The following is a 14,624-nucleotide window of genomic DNA, read 5'->3' as shown; positions in this document are numbered from 1 at the left end:
ATGCTCCCTCTGGTCGCTAAAGTAACGTTAAAGTATGTGTTTTACGGCAGGAAAATGTTTTTAAAAATTGTTAAAAAAATGTTAATAGTAAAGGTACTACAGGCCCATAGTAAAGGTCTTAAAAAGTAGGTAGGGTAAAAATATACACAACAGTGATGTTTTTTAAAGGAGAAGTAAAAAAGGTGAAATAAAAAATCTAATTGAGACTGTGCAAAAGAGTAGTGCAATTGCAGTAGTAAATAATATGTAACAAGAGGGTATAATACAAAATAGTACAATGTAAATATTTGTGAAACTGTGTATGCCTACCTACAAATGTGTTACTTAACTATTCATGAGGCATTTGTATGTATTTTGTGATTAGAATTTAATGTATATCTTAATTAAGTTGCTAAATTCAAAATTACAGTAGAATTCCTTAAATAAGTTAAATGGCATTTATATAGTACAAAGTCACAACAAAAGACACATTAAAACACTTTATATTGTAAGGTAAAGAAACTACAACAGAACAAGAGAAACACAAGTGTTTCAGTCCCTTTATTCACCATGCAGCTTTTTAAAAACACTTAAGATGTATAAGATGCTTCCCCCTATCTAAAGGGGAGACTGAAACATATTTGAAAATGGGTAATAAGTTAATAAATAAATAAATAAATATCAAGTAATGTCAGTTTATTGTCACCTCCCATCTTTCAAGTATTTTTAACCTTAAAGTTTTTAGTTATGCTCATTTTAGAAGCTATGTAGAAAAGCCAGATTTTTGCTTTTAATGGCTTTTGATTCAATTATATTTCATGCACTTCTGAATATACATGTTATATCCAATTTGCTCTTTACTTGTGTTTTGATACAGAAAAAATTCACAGGTACTATGTACATTTGATAGATTCTCTTTATTAATTAAATAGCAATATTCAATGCACAACATTTACAGACATAAAATGTATTTGACAGAACAGATGTGTGTATAATTCTGCTTTTTCTTCTGCCGGATCTCTGGCTCATATTGCAGAAGAAGTAAATAGAATTGGTTAAGTTTATTAAAGCAAAGAACAATCTTCCATAAAATCACGTATAAAAAAAATAATCTTTATTGATGGAAAAAGATTTACAGCTTTCTTTTCTTGCAAACGAATAATAGAGAATGCTAGACTGTTTTTGTTTTGTACGCACGGCAAGGTTAAAACTTAAAGAAAATTTTTAAAAGTAAAATACAAATATATTTTTCCATCTTCATTCAGTGTTGTTTGTGCCTACTTCAGTTTTTGGCTTTCTTCATACCATGCCCCATGAGGCAGGCAAACACAGTCATCACCATCTTGGGGTTGACCTCCACCAAATCATCAGGCAGAGCGTAGACACGAGCGCCAATCTTACGAGCCAATGAAATTGCATACCTAAGAGCAGCAAAAAAGGAGAGAGGAGTAAGGAAATTAGAAAAGAGCGAAAAATCCAAAGAGGTTGGGAGTTTAAAAACGTTTTTTTTCTTACTTGGCATTGTTGATTTTATCATCTTTCTTCAGCACTCCATTTTCTCCTCTTGCCACCACGGGGAACTTGACCATCCCCGGAGCAATTACATCAATCAGGTCAATCACTGGCAGGCTGGTGCTGATCAGCTTGTCCTGAAGAAAACAGGAAAAAGGGGTTTAAAGCACACAGTCTTTTGATATCATACCATTTCACAAACAAAGATACACACCTTGAAGCTGGTGATTTGTGTGTCCTTTCTATTCTGACTCAGCATCTTGTTGACCCAGTCCAGGATGATTTGATCTACCACCCTCTCTCCATCACCCAAATCAGACAAAACTTGAATTGTGTACCTGGCGGATTGTAAGAAGTACAGGTAACTGAAACTATACAAGGAGCAGCAGTCGCCAAAGCATGGACTATCTGTTTTCACCAAACAATATACTACAGCAAGCAAAACATCCTGCAGCTCTGCGTGCACATACCTCCTCATCAGCTGCCAGACCAGCCCTAAGGTGTGTACACGACTCCCCTCGTTTAGATTTACTCCTCCAATTCCAACCAGGGAGAAGCGGGCGACATCCCTGCCCAGCTCCACAGCATAGTTACAGTTTTCCAGCTGGGATACAGGGAAAAAAAAAAACATCTCTCATATTTCCCACTGCTGTGCTTTTCCTGTCATTGTGACAGCTCTGCTTGTTAGCGTCTAGTACCTTCTTCATGTTGGCCCCCAGAGCAGGATAAGGAGGGCGGTTGACTTTCTTCCAGTTCACAAACACATTGACCTTATCATAAAGCTGCAGAATCACCAAGCCGTCACACAGGGCACTGGATAAAAACAATGACACAGATAATGGATTTCAATAGAAGAAGAAGGAAAAAAAAGACCACCTCTGAGAACACTTAGAGCATGTCATCTCTATTTTTGTTGAAATATGGACTTTTAGCAGCCTTAGGGGGAGTTCATGTTTTACTGTGCTTTAAAGCTAACAAATAGTAATAATTACACTTATAATTAAATAAGGGATTTATTACTTTCAATGCTGTCTGCATGAGGAAAGCGTTAAAATTTAGGATATCTAAGCCCATATCTTACTCTTGTGGAGTCTTCAGTGAAATGATAAATGAGGACACATGCTAATCCATTCTCACCCTCATTAAATGAAGCCGTGATCTTGATTTACAGCTCCATTCACCCTAAATAACTGATATGGTCAACATGATTATTTATAACTGATGACATACTGGTAAAGATGGTGCACATGTGGAGAAACACCCAGAGAGTTCATCCAGTTGCGAAATGTTTTTTCTTCTCTGGTCTCCCCTAGAATGATATGAAGACATCATACATGTTATCATACAGTTGACTTCATCTATAGTCTGGACGTCTGCCACAAACTCAAGCACCTATTATCATCTCTGGCTTATTATTGGTCTATGGCATGTATAACTAGCATAGCATTACGTCTGTTTTCTCCATGCTCATTTTATGGCTAATATGCCTCTATGTACTGTACATTTCAGCATTTTATGACTCTGTCGTGTAATTGTAAGGCCAAGATGTAGTGGTGGATGTATCTCACTCTCTATGTGCTCTAAATCGCCTCCGTTCATCAGAAGCTTCTGCAGACCGGGGTGCATGTTGAACAGGTTGGCCACAAAGGCCATGTTCAGTTTGCTGTTTCCAGATGTGACATCATGAGGAGTAACAAACTGCCTGCATTCCAGTCTGGCTGCCTGCTGCAGCATCAGCTCCGCCCTTTTCTCCAAATCCCACTCCTTCACAACAAACACACACAGAGACATGTATGCATAGAAGAACGGTATAGACGCTATGTAAATATGAGAATGTGAAGAAAACAGGTTAAAATGACAAACAGAAATGTTTATCTTTACATTTAGCTTTATTTATTAGTTTCTCATTGTTATGTGAAAAGTTTGTGGCTCACATTGAGACCGCTCATGTCAATTTTTATCCTCATTTGGAATTCATCCTCCTCACAGGAAGTGATCTGATCCATCAGGTGGAAATAGGCCCGTGAGTCCTTCGGTGGGAGAGTACAAGATGAGGTTACTGATGACTCTGTATTCACGTGTGTGTGTGTGTATTTATTCTGCACGGTACCTTGATGTCTTCGCTGAAGTTGCTGATTGTTTCCGTTCCAGCGTTGCGTAGATGATAGTTGACCCAGCGGAGCAGCAGCTCGTCAGGGGAGAGAGACATTAGGTGCTCCAGTGATTCTCCATCTGCTAGGAGGGCAATCAGACCTGAAAACACATAACAGCAGTTAATCAACTGTTAAAGCAAGAAAGAGGAAATTAATAAAAAACTGCATTTTTACCTAGAAGCAGCAAGATACTCTCAATTAAAAGTAATACAGTTGTGGTTATGCTGGTCAAAGTAAAGAAGACGCGCAAAGGAATTCACTAATTTGTTACAAAAAAAGCACAAAAAAATCAAAAATTTGTAACATATTTTTGTACCTAGAGGCTGTATGATTACAGATAATATAATATGACATATAAAAATAAAATCAAATAAAGCACCAAATGCTTACAGAATGCTTAGAGAAAAGAAACATAATCATGAACACTGTTATGGGCACTCTGTTATACAGTTTTAACCTAACAAGCTCCACTGTTTTGCCTAAACCTTTACATTTCAAACCTCTCCTGCATGAACTACATCACATATTGGTGAGCGCTGTAAAAGTGAAGTTGTGTGTTTGCATGCAGGTGTGCGCTGACCTTCGTTCCTGCTGATTTCTATGTCAGCGAAGAGGCCAATCTTGATAACCTGCCAGAGCAATCCCAGAACCAGGTGGGGCTTTCCAGCCATCAAGTCATGGGCATCCATGCTCACCACCGTGCACCCGATAGCTGAGGCTGAATTCAGGGCCAAGACCAGATTCTCCTACAAACACACGTTGCATCAAGATTTTTTAATTCAAAGTCTGAAACACTCTCATGTCATACAGCAGTGTTTCTGTTTTAAAAGCTCAGCGAAAATAAAGACTACAGATTGAACCCTGCAAATAATAAGAAACTAAGCAGAAATCAGCAGAAGCTGAAAATGGAACTGCTGATGGACAAATATCATCCAGGAAGAAGTGTTCATGAGATATAACACAGCAGAAGAAAAAGAAGAGGACGATGCAGTAAAAAGTTAATATATTACAGGCTTTTTTGCAAAGTCCAACATTCCGGGAGAATCAGTATATTCAGAATAACACAATAACACATTTACTACCTATCGTCATCTCAGTTGACATCCATATGTTCAGTAGAGGACTTATCATGTGCCAGCTACAGTACATCTAACCGAATACATTCAGGTCTTTTAAAGTAGTCGTGTCTTAAATGAGAATTTCCCTTTACTACCTTCTTCTTTCTTTTTACTTTTTAGGTGCAGCAAAGGTCATAAGCTGGCCTCTTATAAAAAAAACAACAGCAGACTCTTTTAGTCTGCACAGAATCTGGCAACCTGAGTCCGCATTTAGTTAACAAGCTGATGATATAGTTTTACAGATGCTCTCAGCTAAAATTTGGCAGAAATTGTGCAGCTATTTTTTTCTTTGCAAATAACATGGATTGGTGATATGAATATATGTATTTACCCACTCACTAAGAACTGCTACTTACTCTCATATGAAAGGTAGAGGGTTTCCTAGTGTTGATGACTCTTTCATCAATCGTGTCTGGCTGAGAATGGTTGATCATCTTGCTGAAAGAGATTTTTGTTTTTTAAACAAGTAAAAGAATGAATTGATTCTGAATCTAGTCTAAGATACCCAGATTTGGGCACTGGGTAGTCACAAGTTTGATTCCTGACCCTTTAGTGCTCCCAGTTCCCCCTTTTTATATCCAGCATTTACTGTTTATGACTGCCATCTGATAGTTCACTTGCTATCTTTCGTCTGTGAAAGTGTAAAATAAAGACAAGTGTAAAATACTTGTGCAGACAAGTGTAAAATAAAGAGAAACCCACTGAGAAAATGTGAGCAGGAAGGCGCTCTGAAACACTATAAAACAATAGTAAAACAAGATTACACCGTTTCTCTTTTAACCTTTGCTACAACATAAAAGTGCAAAATAAAAATGTTTATAGAGGCGCTTATTCTTGGTTGCCTGTGTGCATGAGCTTGTGTTAATACCATAAGAGGATTCCATCACGGACAGAGGTAAAGAGGCTTTCATCATCAGGGTCCATGGGCAGCAGATGTTGGCAGTCTGGATCTTTTGCCAAAGATTTGTTGATCCAATTTACAAAAGCCACCTTCTCCTCATCTAAACACACATATAAATTTCTGCAGTAAGTAATGTAGGAGCGTAAACAATTAGCTGCTCAGCTGGTTAGTAGACTGTTTATGATGTTTATTATAATAAATTATGGTGTTAGATTGAACGGTTAAATCACAAAGATGGACTATTAACTCTCTACAGGCCTCAGGGAAGTCTTTTCCACTATTATCTGATATTTAATAGACAAAAAATAATAATTAAACAGCTAGGAAAATCGAAGGGAAGCCTACAGTTGTTTTGTGCCACCTCAAATAAACATTATCATGCTGTTACATTAAATTATAATTCATTTAATAATCTACATTACAGCCAAAAATTCAATTTTTTTCAAGGACTTCCTCTTTAGTTTTTTGTTTTTGTTTTGATATGCTGTATTTAACTAACTAACTAACCAAGGGTTTGAGATACAGAATAGCTATAAATAAAAATTAAATAATCCGTATACTGAAAATAAATTCCTAGTAAATTAGGTCCAGTTGCTAACATTTATAAACCCTTTTATCCAGTAATAACTGATATATTATGTTTTATATAATTCTTTTAAATTAAGGATCAATTAAGGATATCTTATAAGTGGATTTAAAGACCTGCTCACACGGCCCTAAAATGAGATTTCATCAGTAATATAATATAATATAATATAATATAATATAATATAATATAATATAATATAATATAATATAATATATCCTTCAGAAGAGCAGTTGGTGTCATTTAAGATTTGAGGTATTTGCTTTTAGTAACATCTTTGCTTTACAAGCTGGAGCTAATCATGCACACAAAAATCGTTCACCGGTGCGATAAAATTCATCACTAACACACACGGACACGCACAAGCACGCAAACACACACAGAGCTTGCTGTCCCTCACCAGCGTAGGAATGCTGGGTTCCCTCGCTAGAGATTCCTGATGTTCCTCCAAAAGAACGAATCCCATCCCTCCGTGACACAATTTTTTTAAATGTCTCGCTGATCTGTCTACTCTTCAGGTCTTGGTAGATCTGAAAGCAAAACATGATGCATTACTTCATGTCTAATCGGGTGTGTAAACTTGTGTATTTACTCCCAGGCTGTACCAAAACTTACAGAGACAAATTCCTCAAAGCTGATCTTTCCATCTTTGTTTGTATCTCCAGCAATGAAGGTCTCGACGATCTCTCGCACCTTGTAGCCTGGAAGGGAGAAGCTTGCCTCTTTGAACAGCTCCTGAAGCTCCCATTCACTCACATAGCCGCTGTTATCAATATCTGGACACAGAGACACAGAAAATACAAAAACGGCAAATCATTTCCTTCATTAAGAATAAAGATTCATATTACAAGTTTATTATTGTAAACTTTCTTTTCTATAGATTCTAAACTTTATTGTTTCATGTGGACAAATTTCATTGCACTGGGGCTGCATGTCAGTGGCCCCTGGGCTTCTGGTTTGTTACTAAAATGAGGCAAAAACTATTTGTGGCACTTTATGGGTGCTTGTTGTTTTCACTGATGATGTCAAAACTAAGGAGCTACTGGATGGATTTCTCTCGCGTTTTGTTCAGACATTCAAGGTTCCAAGAAACATGAGTGTCAGAGATGAACTTTGACCAGGATGAACGGTGTTAGAAATAATTTTTAAATTGCTCCAAATTGCTGTTTGATGCCTTTGACCTGTTGTCCTTTGTGCTTGATATTTTTATGCCATGCAGAAATGGGAAGATAATGTCGGTTTTGTTACACCACTCATTATTATCAAGATCTTTGCAACTCTGCAGCTGTGATTGTTACTGATAAAATTTGGCACCGTTTATTACACGTGAAACACAAGTACAACACAAGCAGTAAAACTGGCTTACATAAGAGTCTTTTATTTTATGATGGCAGTAAAACTCTTACTTTGTTCAGAATTACTGTCAGTACCTTTATAGGGTCATGTTAGAGTTTGCGTGTGTGTTGTGTTTGTGTGTTTGTGTATGCATGTTCGTGGCTCTGTGCGAAACTGACCGATTTTGTTGAAGGCTTCTTTTAGATCTTCCAAGTCATCTCGGGAAATCTGTATAATGTGACTGTCCATAGTAGCTGCAGCTTTGTGCACCTGAAATACACGCCCACCACCCCAAAACACACACAACAAGGGCAGTTTTCAGCAACGGACACAAAGTCTGATCAACCTGACAACTTAACACGAGAGTTGTAACACTTTATTACTGCAAAGACATATAATTACTATACACTTTAAATCTAAATTTTAAAAAAGTAGGTTTCATTTGAACTAACATCTCTCTTTGTCCAAACCATAACTATATCAGCATCCAAAATACGTTAAAGATTCCTCATTAATCTCCGAGTCTTTGCTTAAGGGACTAAAAAGGCAAAGTGAGACAAGTCAAGGACAATTACCTTCACATTACCTGTGTTTCCCCTCTCAGTCGAGTCTCGAGCAGTAAGCCTCTCTAGTCTTCCAGAGCTCTGCAAGGTTTCAAACCGGAACAGAGAGGAAGCTGGATCGTAGAGTCACCGGAGAGCTGATTATGTCTTTTAGGAGGAGTCAGTAGGTGGAGGCACACGATGGACCTTTGGCCTGCCTGGACCCTGAGACAAGCGTCTTCTGACAGTTAACATTTAACACCTCATCCTGTTATTCTCTGTCGTGGAAGCTCAAATGTTTGCCCCTTCTGGGCCATTGATTTGCAGTCAACGCACACCTGTCTTACAGTGCATCCCAGAGTAGTGGAAGCTGAAAAAAAGGTAAACACATGCATATATAAATAAATGTTTTCCAAATGCACAGCCTGCAGTTTGACAATAGAAATATTACTTCTTTTTTTTTACCCTGACTTCTCTGTTAGAGCTGACGTTTGCTTAGTGATAGATAAGCATGCTTAAATTACCTGAATAAAATTGAATACCAGTCTCAATTCACAAGACTTTTAATGTAGCATGAAGCACGAAGAAAGGACGCATGGGCAAACAGTTAGCTTGGCTTTATGCAGGCACAGTTGCCCAGCATTTCAGCTCATCCTAGTACAGAGATAATGTGGCGCACACCTTGCAAAACCATGACTTGTTGCTTTTATACTTTGGACTTTTCATCTTCAGTTTATTGATCAGATTAGAGTGATATCAAGTACTTTTAATAACTTGGAAGCTCTGTTTTATTTTATCTTTCACACATTGCTGGCTGGCCTTTTTTTTAGCAGCTATGCCTAAACTATGACTGCTACCATTGTGGCTCACATCACTAAAAATAAACATTTAACTTTTTAATGCTTTGGTTAATAAGCAGCCATTAGTTGTAGGATAGTATATAATTTTTAGTTATCCATCCATCCATCCATCTTCATCCGCTTTATCCAAGGCCGGGTCGTGGGGGCAGCAGCCTAAGCAAAGAGGCCCAGACCTCCCTCTCCCCAGCCACCTCCCCCAGCCTATCCGGGGGAACACCAAGGCGTTCCCAGGCCAGCCGAGAGATATAATCTCTCCAGCGTGTCCTGGGTCTGCCCCGGGGCCTCCTCCCGGTAGGACATGCCTGGAACACCTCACCCAGGAGGCGCCCAGAGGGCATCCTTGTCAGATGCCCGAACCACCTCAGCGTCCCCTTCTTAAAGATGGGGACCACCACCCCGGTCTGCCAGTCCACGGGTACTGCCCCTGATCTCCACGCAACATTGCAGAGGCGTGTCAACCAGAAGAGCCCAACATCACTCTCATCAGCCTTCAGGAACTCGGGGTGGACCTCATCAACACCAGGGGCTCTGCCACCAAGGAATTGTTTAACTGCCTCAGTGACCTCGCCCCCGGAAATTGGCGGGACATTCCCCTCATCCCCAGACTCTGCTTCCTCCTCGGAAGATGTGTCAGTGGGACTAAGGAGGTCCTCGAAGTATTCCTTCCACCGCCTGACAATTTTCTCAGTCGAAGTCAGCAGCGCTCCGCCAGCACTATACACAGTGCAGGTAGAGCACCGCTTTCCCCTCCTGAGACGCCTGACGGTTTGCCAGAATCTCTTCGAGGCAGTCCGAAAGTCTTTTTCCATGGTCTCTCCGAACTCCTCCCACACCCGAGTTTTTGCTTCAGCCACTGCCCGAGCCGCATTCCGCTTGGCCTGTCGATACCTGTTGGCTGCCTCCGGAGTCCCACAGGCTAACCAAGCCCGATAGGACTCCTTCTTCAGCCTGGTGTCTCCCTTCACCTCTGGTGTCCACCATTTGGTTCGGGGATTACCACCACGGCAGGCACCAACCACCTTGCGGCCACAGCTCAATGCAGCAGCTTCGGCAATGGAGACGCTGAACATGTTCCATTCGGACTCAATGTCCCCAGTCTCCCTCGGAATGCTGTTGAAGCTCTGCCGGAGGTGTGCGTTGAAGATCTCGCGGACTGGGGCCTCTGCTAGACGTTCCCAGCACACCCTCACTACGCGTTTAGGTGTACCAGGTCTGTCCAGCGTCCTCCCCCGCCACCTGATCCAACTCACCACCAGGTGGTGATCAGTTGACAGCTCAGCCCCTCTCTTTACCCGAGTGTCCAGAACATATGGTCGCAGGTCTGGTGATACGATTACAAAATCGATCATCGACCTATGGCCTAGAGCGTCCTGGTGCCACGTGCATTTATGGACACTCTTATGTTCGAACAAGGTGTTTGTTATGGCCAAACTGTGATTTGCACAGAAGTCCAATAACAAAACACCACTCGGGTTCAGATCAGAGAGGCCGTTCCTCCCAATCACGTCTCCAGGTCTCGCTGTCGTTACCCACGTGAGCATTGAGGTCTCCCAGCAGGACAACAGAGTCTCCAGGTGGAGCACCTTCCAGCACCGAACTGCCACTCGGCGCATAAGCGCAGATGACAGTCAGGACCCGTTCCCCGACCCTAAGGCGCCGGGAAAAACCCCAACGTACCGGCAGCAAGCCGAGGGGATAATAGAATACCCACCACCGCCCACCGCCTCTCACCAGGGGCAACTCCAGACTGAGACAGAGTCCAACCCCTCTCCAGGAGACTGGTTCCAGAGCCCAAGACATGCGTAGAGGTGAGCCCGACTATATCTAGCCGGTTTCTCTCAACCTCATGCACTAACTCAGGCTCCTTCCCCACCAGAGAGGTGACATTCCATGTCCCTATTGCCAGTCTTGGCAGCCGGGGGTCATTCCGCCAGGGCCTCCGCTCCTGGCCGCCACCCGGCACACAATGCACCCGACCCCTATGGCGCTTCCTGCGGGAGGATGGGCCCATGTCTCCTCTTCGGGCTGTGCCTGGCCGGGCCCCATGGACTAAGGCCCGGCCACCAGACGCTCGCCCTCGGGCACCCTCCCCGGGCCTGGCTCCAGGGCGGGGCCCCGGTAACCCTATCCCGGGCAAGGTAAACTGTTCCCTCGATGTTCTTTTCATTAGGGTCTTCTGAATCGCTCTTTGTCTGGTCCCTCACCCAGAACCAATTTGCCATGGGAGACCCTACCAGGGGGCAAAAGCCCCCAGACAACATAGCCCCTGGGATCCCTGGGACACACAAACCCCTCTACCACAATAAGGTAGCGATTCAAGGAGGAGATAAACATTAAATTTAGTCACATTGAAACAGCTGCACAAATCAGCATATTTATTACCAAAGGCTATTTTACAAAGCCACCAAGCATGAAGCCACACAATGAACTGAATTGTAACACATGTTTAAAAAGAAAAGAATGTGAAACGTGTGCCTAATGTTGACTATATTTTGCATTTGCAGCTGTTTTTTAAGGAGGCAGGATCACATTTAGCATTTAAGTTAGACATGTTTAAAACATGAGGCTCGCACAGCTTGCTTCATTGCCACACAATGCCTTGTAACCTGAGGCACGGAGCCAACTGCATCACCTAGATTAAAATGGTCCACGTCACAACAACACTGCTACCTCCTCCTCATTCCAACTTTATTCCACCTTTATCGTTATCTATATCTTTTTAGATCTCTGCTTTCTTTTTTATATATTAATAAATTGCTGCAGAATTTGTGAAATTTAACCTGCTATAGTCCAGTCAATGTTTTTTCATCCCGAGACACTGTGTAAAAATGACATATAAAAAAGAATGAAATAATTTGCAAAATACATTACATTAAAACTGAGAAAATTAATTGTCTTGTCAAAGGACATTTCAAAAAAGTTGGGACAGGTGTTTATCGTGCTACCAACACTGTAAGCGTTCTGAAAGCCAAATCTTCCCACTGTTACTTGCTTCATGATTTCAGCTGGGCTCAGTTTTTTCTGTTTTTCTGAGCTTACCCCATATTTCCACTGGTTTATCAGTCTGGACTATACATGTAGGCCAGTTTAGCACCCTGACTCTCACTGGGTGAGAAAATGATTGTCTGACCAAGATAACTGGATAACAGCAAATGTTGCTCCAAATATCATTCAGGATTAATCGTGTCTTTAACCTCAAGAAGCACCAATATTTAGTCAGAGGTCAAACGACCCAGCTCAGTGAAGTCTGCACTGATTCTGGATCACTTTTGATTTAGCCCCGAACTGTTTTCACTGACAAAGGATTCGGATCCCTTGCAGTGAAGTCCACAACTTATACAGGGAACCGTTTTAAGATTCTCAAACAGTGAGACTCGAACAGTCTTAATGATCATGTTCAACTAGGTGCTTTTTTAGCTTTACAAAAGTTTTCAGTCACTTGCAAATTTTTAAAAACATGTTCCTCGCTTCACATTTCAAATGAGCCTAGTGTTGGAGATAATTGCACTTCTTTAACAGTAAAATTCACTTGAGACTACTACTTGAGAATGTTGTCGCATATTGTAATTATAATGTGAGAAAAGACCAAAAATAATGAGCTTACTCCCAGTCCCATGCAGGCTGAAGGGCTTAAGATCCTGAGCAAAGCCAGAGTTGAAAATCAGCTTGCTGAGGGTCAGTTCTGTACTCCTTTCTTCCGTGTTCTCCTTTCCACACCACTTTTTTTCACCCTCTGTTTTTTTTATTAACCCTTTTCGTTCTGTCCTTGCAACCTTTTTTTTTAAAAAACTTTCCTTCTCTCCTTTTCTCTTTGTTTACCTCTGAGCTTGTTCTTCTACCATTTCTCCCATCGTATCAGTCAAAAAGACTTATACGGTGTCATAATCAGGCAGAACAAAGACAAGTTTGTACAAATCTTCCCTTCTTGACTAAGATGAACTAAATGCATTTTTATCTCTGATCACTAAGATACAGTATTTACTCCCTGCATCCACACAGACCAAGGAGTCCATCATTCTGTTTCCCCTTTGAGTCTTTTCTTCCTCTGACACTTGATCGGCCTGTTTTCACTCGGTGACTCTGATGTGCTCTCCGGTTACTCTCAGGTAAGCACTCCTCTGTCAGCTGCTGACGTATGAGCTGCTGTATTGGTTTAGTTGGTAGTGTAAAAGTGTACCAGCCATCAAAGACTTTCTCAAGGGCCTCCTGCATTATTCACTTTATCTAAAAGCACATACACAAAAAGGTGAACCAAGTAAAAGCCACACAGATATACAAAAGTACACAGAGAGACTCAAATAGCTTGGAGTTATAATACAGGGTACATTTAAAATTCAAATTATTTGCATTATTTGAGCATGCGGCTTATAGGCTGCTTTTACTTTAGCAGCTGTTATTGTTTTGCTAATGATATTAAGAGCTACGTGTGTATTATTACTTGATTTTAAGGCCCCAAATTCTTAAAGATCATCAAACTTTCATTTGTTACACAGAATGCAGGCATGACAACATCCAATAAAAATCCAGATTTTTTGCTCATCAGAATACTAAAAGATTCAAATCTCACTTTTTGTAGACTTAGTCTAATCATTTGTCATCATTTTCTTTTAAATAGTTGCCAATCTATCACATGTTAATGTGTATATCAAACAAGTTCAGTCCCTTTGGCCAAATTTTGAAAATGTCCCTTCAGTAATTAGTGCATTGGCAGTCAACATTCTGCACTCTTACATGTTTGGACTATTAGCTCATAATAGTTAATGTAACTAACTTTTATGTGTTGCTGTGAAAGTATCACTAATGAGACAGCTTACTGACTTGTGTGACTATTATATGACATATTAGAGCAACCATTCTCCCCATAATTGTCTCTTGTACACAGAAACAGTTTTTTAATTAAAGTGGGGCAAAACACATACTGATCAAAGCTTGAAATAGTTATTTAAGTGGATATTTTCTAAATGGTCTGTTCACTGCTACTGGTGCTTGAACTGAAGCCCAGCATGAAAACAGAATCAAGTGAAACACACAGCGTATTTCATGCTTAGAACAATATTTTAAGCCTCCTATCAGTTTCATTCGAATGCATTTTGTACCTGACTAGGATAATGTCCTGGGGGTCACTGACCCACACTTGTTTTAAGGCTTTGGCTCATGTTACAGCTCATGTGCTTAGTTGTGGGTCAACAACCCTCAGGACCACCTCTAAAGGGCCAACTGCACTAATGCCTGAGACTCTGCATCAGCTGTTTTTAGAAATGAAGAAGCCTCTTAGAAGGTGAAAGGGAGGTGGACGGTCTTCATCAGCCAAAAATCTGTCCAGCTGTCTTTTTTTCAAGCACTCAAGAATAAAGGAAATTTAGAAAAACACCCAAACGCCAGTACAAAGAAGAGACAGTTACTTATGTTTATTGAATGTATTGCAGACATGTATTGCATCAAAACAGACAGAAACTTTACTTTGTTCATTTTACAGTAGTAGCGCCATTAAAGGTGTGCGTTTGAGCCTTTCATGCTTTGTTCCATTGTAATGAGGATGTGTTACCACGGTGAGGCAGTGCTGCTTCAGTCTTAATGATCTGACATCTGACACTCAACTACTTAGCAGCTGAAGTACAAAGGATCTCCCTGTTTTTGT

At 40.7% G+C, this 14,624-nt stretch overlaps 1 protein-coding gene across 2 annotated transcripts; it reads right to left on the bottom strand.

The window, feature by feature from the left end:
• Window positions 1-898: 898 nt before the first annotated feature.
• pls1 (plastin 1 (I isoform)) lies at window positions 899-12,633 on the bottom strand. Of its 2 annotated transcripts, XM_026152097.1 has the most exons (17): window positions 12,591-12,633; window positions 8,171-8,496; window positions 7,764-7,854; window positions 6,865-7,025; window positions 6,650-6,779; window positions 5,631-5,763; window positions 5,119-5,200; window positions 4,225-4,390; window positions 3,602-3,744; window positions 3,426-3,521; window positions 3,060-3,255; window positions 2,722-2,800; window positions 2,190-2,304; window positions 1,962-2,095; window positions 1,706-1,829; window positions 1,495-1,628; window positions 899-1,400 (listed from the first exon to the last, which is right to left on the bottom strand). In XM_026152097.1, exons 3-17 carry the CDS (start codon window positions 7,831-7,833, stop codon window positions 1,262-1,264), a joined length of 1,902 nt encoding a protein of 633 aa, XP_026007882.1. In that variant the 5' UTR covers window positions 7,834-7,854; window positions 8,171-8,496; window positions 12,591-12,633; the 3' UTR covers window positions 899-1,261. The 2 variants fall into 2 exon arrangements, with proteins under 2 accessions (XP_026007882.1, XP_026007883.1); XM_026152098.1 differs by lacking the exon at window positions 12,591-12,633 and having other exon boundaries at window positions 8,160-8,248.
• Window positions 12,634-14,624: the final 1,991 nt, after the last annotated feature.

This window comes from Astatotilapia calliptera, chromosome 19 (genome assembly GCF_900246225.1).
Source record: "Astatotilapia calliptera chromosome 19, fAstCal1.2, whole genome shotgun sequence".
Classification (NCBI taxonomy): Eukaryota; Metazoa; Chordata; class Actinopteri; order Cichliformes; family Cichlidae; genus Astatotilapia; species Astatotilapia calliptera.
The sequence above is the reverse complement of the archived record's forward strand: the minus strand, read 5'-3'. Positions and strand labels throughout refer to the sequence as shown.

What these genes read in the sequence shown, in the direction of transcription:
- pls1 (XM_026152097.1), bottom strand. Translation starts at nt 7,833, where the DNA reads ATGGACAGTCACATTATACAGATTTCCCGAGATGACTTGGAAGATCTA. An exon ending in AACCCAGCATTCCTACGCTG is followed by an intron (nt 5,764 to 6,649) that starts GTGAGGGACAGC and finishes ATGTGTGTTTAG; the next exon opens with ATGAGGAGAAGGTGGCTTTT. An exon ending in CATGTGCACCATCTTTACCA is followed by an intron (nt 2,305 to 2,721) that starts GTATGTCATCAG and finishes GTTTTTATCCAG; the next exon opens with TGCCCTGTGTGACGGCTTGG.